This window comes from Cupressus sempervirens, chromosome 5, assembly GCF_028749045.1.
Source record: "Cupressus sempervirens isolate cs-2001-9-10 chromosome 5, ASM2874904v1, whole genome shotgun sequence".
NCBI classification, from domain to species: domain Eukaryota; kingdom Viridiplantae; phylum Streptophyta; class Pinopsida; order Cupressales; family Cupressaceae; genus Cupressus; species Cupressus sempervirens.
Window position 1 is genome coordinate 50,614,813 of NC_143122.1, and position 7,618 is coordinate 50,622,430.

The 7,618-nt window shown below is 39.1% G+C and overlaps 1 protein-coding gene across 1 annotated transcript; it reads left to right on the top strand.

The window, feature by feature from the left end:
* Positions 1-665: 665 nt before the first annotated feature.
* LOC149554497 (monooxygenase 2-like) lies at positions 666-3,709 on the top strand. The gene is made up of 6 exons (XM_089828546.1): positions 666-1,234; positions 1,458-1,604; positions 1,697-1,762; positions 1,882-2,053; positions 2,315-2,543; positions 2,753-3,709. The coding sequence occupies exons 1-6, from the start codon at positions 1,104-1,106 to the stop codon at positions 3,280-3,282; spliced, it is 1,275 nt and encodes a 424-aa protein (XP_089684672.1). The 5' UTR covers positions 666-1,103; the 3' UTR covers positions 3,283-3,709.
* The last annotated feature ends 3,909 nt before the right edge of the window (positions 3,710-7,618 follow it).

Here is a 7,618-nt window from a genome sequence, read left to right on the forward strand (position 1 = left end):
GAATGAGAATGGAAAAGAGCGATCTCATTCTTGTGGAAAAGAGCAATCCCATTCTTGTTTGGTTAGACTGGTATTTGATTGGGAATATGTTACTCTCTTGGTTGGTTGTACAAAAATGGAATAAGAATAAGGTGAAGTTTTGTATTTTTAAAAATAGATATAATAAAAAATAAAATAAAATAATAATAATAATAAACAATTAAATTTTTTTTAAAAAAAATTTGGAAAAGAAAATTTAATTTAATTTAAAAAAAGAAATTTAACCAATTTTTTTTTTTAAGTTTAGATTGGGAATAGGAATGACCCATTCCAATAACAACTATTTTTTGGAATGGACATATGTTCATTTTAGAGTAAAATTAGAATATGTTTGTCTATTCCCTATTCCGATTTGAAGTACCAAAGGGAAAATACATTTCCTATCACCAAATTGCATTTTTTAAGTTTCTTATCAATAAATGACAGTTGATTACAAATACTTTCATTTATTTGATAATTTTTGCAAAGTGACTAACATTACAGATGTATACTTCTAATTCGCTTAGACAACAAATACAAATGGCAGAAACTTTGACACGTGTTGTTTGGAGACTCTGATTACCATCCTCCTGTCAAAGTTGGTTTGACCACATGGGTTTCATAGAACTTCATCGCCCAAACCGTGGACAAAACGTATGCCTCACTATAAACATCTCCCAGCCGACTTCGCTGCTGTTTCGCAGAGCAAATCTGGGGTAATAAACTAAGAAGTGATGGAATTAATTAGATAACCAATACTTAGTATAAGACAAAGAGACAGTATTTCCTAATGCCCACATTAAACCTGGGTACTGTTGTAATCAAACAAGGCGGCTGGCTTTCTGTAATACCTATTATAGTGAGAAAACTCCAGGAGCTTTCCTGTGCACGGTTAAAGCCAAGATTTCAAAATTATTATTATTATTATAAATGTCGTCTCCTTTGACTAGCCTAAATTAATGGGATGGCTAATCGAGCATATTATGTATACTCCATTCTTTGCATTGGCTTCTCATGTTTCAGATCACAGTCCAAAAATCTGAACACCCTTTAGGGCAGAGTTATCAGAGGATTGAAGAATTAGGATGAAATTGAACAACATGAACACGGAAAATGATAGATCCTCGGAAACATCATTGACTAATTTAGAGTTTGAAGGCATAGTTATTGTGGGAGGTGGAATTGCGGGGCTTGCCACAGCAGTAGCTCTGCACAGGTACTTACGTTTTCAATCATTTGGGTTTATTGTAGATTCAGTAGGTCCTTTGGATTGTGCTAAAAATTAGGATACTATTTATGACAGGAGTTTGAAATATATATATCCACATGGTCTGAACATGTTTAACTAAATTATACTGTGTAACTTCCATAGCCAAGTTATATTCAAAGGGTTGCTTGTTGGTTATTCGGATATTAAATTTCATGTTAATAAAATGTAGGTTTGGGTTGAAGAGCTTGGTTTTGGAGAGGGCGGATTCGTTGAGAACAACAGGGGCTGCATTAACCCTGATGACCAATGCTTGGAGGGCACTTGATTATCTTGGCGTTGCAGAATCCATTCGCAGGAAACATCCACAGTTGCAGAGGTATGATCATGACATACCCCAATTTTATTGATTAGTTTGCTTGCAGCAGGGCTATCTGATAAGAGCTCGGGGTTTCTTTATGTAACTTGTAGGGCACGAGTTACTACAATTTCCTCAGGATTTACCAAGGAGATCTCGTATGGCAGCTCTGGGAAATTGTAAGCATGCTCAATTTAACATTCCTTGCGTTTTTATCTATACCCAATCTCATTTAACTTTCTAGTTTGTTTCAGATGGACTCTGAAGCTAAGCTAAATTTTCCTTCTTTGCCTATCAGAGGAAATCACGAGGTTAGGGCTGTGCAAAGAGGTGTTCTTCTTGGAACTCTGGCGAAAGAATTGCCTACAGATACAATCAGATTTAACTCCAAAGTTGTTTCCATACAGAAAACTGAGAATTCTTCCCTGATATCAATACAGTTGAGAGATGGGGTACTTATCAAAGCTAAGGTATGGTCTAAATAAATATGCTTTCTTCAATGAATGAAAAAATCAAAGAATAGCAGAATCTATGGAAAAGTAAATATAGACAGCAAGTATAGAGAGATGGAACATACATTAAAGCTGTAACTCATGGACTTCCCACTAAAATGTGCTCAAAACCAAAGATTTTGCATCAGAACAAAACTTGGGTGCAAAATTAGCAATACAATGAAGCTCATAAAGGGCTAGCAATCCATCACCGTTTCAAATTTGTGCCTGAATGTACAGGTATTGATAGGATGTGATGGGGTGAATTCTGTGATTGCTGAATGGTTAGGGCTTCAAGCCCCTAGTCTCTCTGGGAGATCAGCCATTAGAGGATTGGCAACATATCCTGAAGGGCATAATTTCGAACCAAATGTGCAACAATATTGGGGAGAAAATTTGAGGGCGGGATTTGTTCCATGTAATGACAAGGATGTTTACTGGTTCACAACCCAGACATCACATCCTAATGGTACAATACTTTGCCATCTATGACTTATTGATTTTATTCTCGGTACTAGGTAGATGCAAGCACTTTAATGCATTCCCTCTGGAATTATTTGAAAAGCATTCAAGTTCATGAGATAGAGATGTGATAATTTAGTTGCTATTCTAAGTTGCAATTTTTCTGTTTTCCTTAAAAATGACAATACAAAGCCTAATTGGTTTAATGTATTGCAGATTCAGAGATTTCACAGGATCCAAAGAAAATTTTGGAATTTGCGGTGGGGAAACTTGGAAATTTTCCAGAGCAAATGGTAGATATGGTAAAGAAGTCTCAGATAGACACTTTAACATTAGCCCAATTGAGCTTAAGATGGCCCTGGCAAGTGTTATTAGGACAGCTGAGCAAGGGAAATGTGTGTGTTGTAGGAGATGCAATGCACCCTATGACTCCAGACTTGGGCCAAGGTGGTGGTGCCACACTTGAGGATGCGGTGGTTCTTGGAAGGTGCCTTGGAAAAGCAATGACTGCAACAGATGGTTTAGAAGATGTCAAAAGGATAGAAGAAGCATTAAATAAGTTTGCGGAGGAGAGGAGATGGAGAGCATTTGGGTTAATAACTGGAGCATACTTGACAGGAATCGTGCAACAAGGGTATGGGGGGCTTCTAATGAGACTCTTGCGAGATAAGTTTTTGGGTAGAAAGTTATCAGATAATATTTTGAATCAGGCAGATTTTGACTGTGGAGAACTTGGGGCAGACTGAGTGACAAGATGAATCAGAGTCTCTGCTTCTGATGAGATATCTGTGAGAAGTTTTTGAGTAGAAAATTACAAGATAATATTTTGAATTAGTCAGTTTTAAATTTTAAACAACTTCGGCAAACGAAATGAGAGGCGATACGAACCACAGACTGCAACTGCAAAGGTGACCTATGCAGCTATCAATTCATTGCATTGACTGCATTTTATATGCAATAACTAGGAATTCTGTCAAAGTCAGTTGTTTACTTTCTTGCCGATACTTCCTGGTGAGGTCATATTTTTAATAACACCTAGATGGTAACAAAAAGTTGCAAAGAACTATGACACTCAATAAAGTTGTTCTCCATATAAAGTGAAGACACGAAGCAGAGTAACATTTCATAAATATAATTTCTTGACGTAGCTCAGGAGTTCAATATGTTTAACAAGATTTGGCTATGCATATGCATTGAAAAAATTGCATGGTTTCGTTTTGCCTGTTGGTTCAAAGACACAAAGATTAAATGTTTCAAGCTTCATGTGACAATTTTGTTCTTAGAAAAAAGCAATTCTCTTGCTTTGATTAGAATTCAATAACTCATGCATAACAAACTAACCTACCTCAAGTCAAAGCAAAATCTCTGCTCACCTGCAACACAGAAAGCATGGAAGTAATTGTATGGAAAATCCCTCTCTTATGCCATTCAAGTATCCTTTTGATTCACAATAGTCTATATATTATTATATATATATATATATATATATATATTTTTTTGGATTAAGTAAAACAGGTTTTTTATAGGGGTTCCTGAAACCCACCAGTGAACAACATATCAACTACTAAAAGTTCAGGTCTGGCAACCAAACAACATAAAAAGCAACAGGCCTAACCCGGCCAATAGACAAAAACAAAAAACAAAACGCCAAAAGCCAGGGAACAAACTTAAACCAGGAGAAACGACCAGGGCACTAAATCTTTAGCCAGCTCCGCTTTCGTGAGCTCCAGCTCTTCCTTGGCCTCAACCTCGTCGGTCTTTGATTGGTTATCATCTAGGGAAACCTTCTCTTCCCTCTTCCTCTTTTCCAATCTCCTTTTGCTCGGGCTCTCACTGTACAAAGAAGCATCCTCATCAGTTGCCCTGGTTTCCTCTTTGTCCTTTTCCTCCTTCCTCTTTTTGCTTTCCTCCATCATCGTGTGCAGCTGAATGATGCTATCATTAAGACCATTAATTATATTAAGGCTCTGGTTAGCCAAGCTATGGAGAGAGCTCTCCATCCTTTCCACCCTTTTTTCAATCTCAAAAACCCTTGCATCCAGCTTGCCAATTTTGACATTCCCATCCCCCCCTTCCGGCCTTTCCTGCCCCTGCATACTGAACTTCATCTCTTCAATTTCATGGAAGATCCATTTAATGGACCGAAAATTGTCCACCAAACTGTTGCAGGCATTGTTTAGGAGGTTCATTCCCATTTTTTGAGCATTATCACTAAGAATTACCAAAGTCGGGTCAATTAGCTCTTCCAACTGAATTTTGCCATCCCTTCCCTCCAGAATGTCCAAGTTGATAAGTTCTCTAACTAGACCCATTTTCGCTGTGCTGGCATGAAAATTTCTCCATGTAGTTTTCGTTCCCTTTGCATCCAGAGAAACAATAGTATAAGCCAAATCCTCTTCCTTTTTCCTTTCTTGCAAAGCTTCATTTGTGCTCTCCTTTCCCTCATCGTGAGCCTTCTTAGCATCCTGCTCCCCTCCTCTTTTCCTTTTGACTAAGTTGTCCACCTTCCTGCTTACTTGTGCCTTACTAGTACTCTCCTCTCTCACATTGCCCTCCTTATCCATGTCCATCCCCTCTTCCTCATCATTATAATCCTCCTCTAAGTTCTCCCACTTTATCCTTCTCTCTGAACCTTTCCCTAGCTTCTTTTTCTTCTTCCTACTCACATCTTTAATGATTTTAGCCACCTCATCTTCATCTTCCGAATGCAGACCTGCACTATCCTCCGTATCTGACGGGAGGTGGGAGCTCTCTGTCTCCTCTGAAGAAACCACCTTCTAGGCATTAGCCCTTCCACGAGTTTGAGCTTTAAAATGCTCATATATGAGTAATAATAAACCCTCATGGAAGGCTGGATTAGCTTACACTTTCTTCTTATAATCCATAATACTCTTATTTGTAGAGAAAAATAGATAGAAGGGGATGTAAATTTTGGTTCCATACCTGAAATGGTTTAGGATTACGAAATGGTGGGTTCAATCCTGTCAAACCCTGTGTCGAGCATAATGTACGAAATAATTTCCCTTAGGACAAACCTCCACAACTTCTGAATAGATGCGGGCTCATAATAGGCACTAGTCTTCACAAGATCCTTCATCTCCTTCTCGTCCTTCGCAAAATCTTTCACCGCATTCAAGGATATCTTCTTATCCCTATAGAATTTTATGCCCTGATTGGGGGAGTTAATTTCCTCGACAATAACCCTTTCATTGACCTGAAAGTCGACACCATCAATCTTCACCTTCCCCTCTCTCCATGTCTTCGCCATAAGGTCAGTAATCTTCGGATCCCATCCATGAAGTTTTTCAATGCAGGACAACCCACACCTTCAAATGCCTCTTCTACTTCTCAACTTCTCCCTTCGACTCCCTTCGATGCCTTTCCCCAACCATTATGTTGTAGAAAGAAAAACAAAGACTCTATGTTCTCTAGGCACCGTGAGCCGAACCTTGGTTTATCTCACAAAAGCTGTACTTGTCCCCTACCTCAGTAAAGCAATAGAAGTAGTAATTACTAGTTGCCCATAAGATTGCCCATAAAATGTGCCAAAAAGCCCCCCAATTATGATGCCTTTGAATCGGCCTGTGCCAAACTCTCATTACTTTATAAGTTTGATTGACAACATTAACTACCATAGTTACACTTTATGTTGTTTGTTCTCCCTTGGATTCTCTCTAGCTCAATTATACTTTTTGCATCTGCCGGAAATCCCTCTCCACTAGACCATCTATATGACATGTCCCTCCTTACTGCCTCATTAGCCATCCAATCAGCAGCCATGTTTCCCTCACGGTAAACATGTGACACAGATCCTTTCGAAGGAGAGGAAAATATTTTTCGTTTCCTCCATCATATTCTTAATACTCCATGACGGAGGGTGTTCTCCCCTTAGGCATTTAATAATGTTATTTGAGTCCCCCTCCAACCAAAGGCATTTGAACCCTACCTCTTTAGCCAATTTAGTAGTTTGAAGGGCGGCACAAGCCTCCGCATAATGATTTGTTTGGTGTCCCAAGGAAAAAACAATTGCCACTATACCATACCCATGACTATTTCTAATCACCCCTCCGCATCCCGCCGCTCCCAGGTTGCCTTTGGCCACATCGTCAAAGTTGGCTTTGTGCCAACCTTTTAGGGGTGAAGACCAATGACACTCCTTTCTTCTTGTTCGAGTATCAATACTTCTACCATTATCACCTACAGAAGGGTTAGATCCTTTAATAAACATAGTTTTTTGTGATGGCATTTTGAGTTTTACCAGACACTTATCAAACACAATTCTAGCAGGAAGGTTAGCATCCCTAAAGATCCAGTTATTGCATTCCTTCCATATATCCCATCCAAAATGAGGCAAGGCCCGTTTATTTATAGTTTGAAGCCCAGAACCCTACCAAGAATTATCCCACTGCCTGAAGAAAACAATAGTCAAGTTAGGAGCACACCAGCTCAACCCAAAAGCTTGACTGAAAAAAGACCAAACCTCTCTAGTGAAGGAGCAGCGTATAAGCAAGTGATCCACCATCTCATCCTGGTTTTTGCAAATAACAAATCTATTAGGAATAGGAAGACCGCTTTTGCTCCAGTTGTCTATAGTAAGTATCCTGTTCCTGGAGTAAAAGACAAAAGAAAATGTTGATTTTAGGGATAAGTCCAAGGAATTAGGCCTTAGCCCAGTCTGGTCTTGAATCTTGCCTCATAATAGCTTGGTAGCCCAAGGCCACCGAATAGGTAACATCCGAAGTTTTCTCCCAAACAAGCCGGTCCTGATCCTCATTCACAACCACAGAGTTAAGAGTAGTCATCAGAGGTTTTAGGTCCTCTGATATGGTAGTAAGATCCCTCCAACCCTGGCCCTGTCTATAATCAATTACAAATCTTCCAAACATCTGGATGCAAATGTAGGCCCATCTTTCAAAATTAGGAATGACAATAAGAGGCCCCTGAATCAGCCAATTGTCCTGCCAGAAAAGGGTATCCTCTCCATTCCCAACACTCCATTTCGTCCTACTGTTAGCAACTTCTCTGGCACTTAGAAAACCATTCCATATATTAGATCCTTTGGGAATAGACTCACGAAAGAGC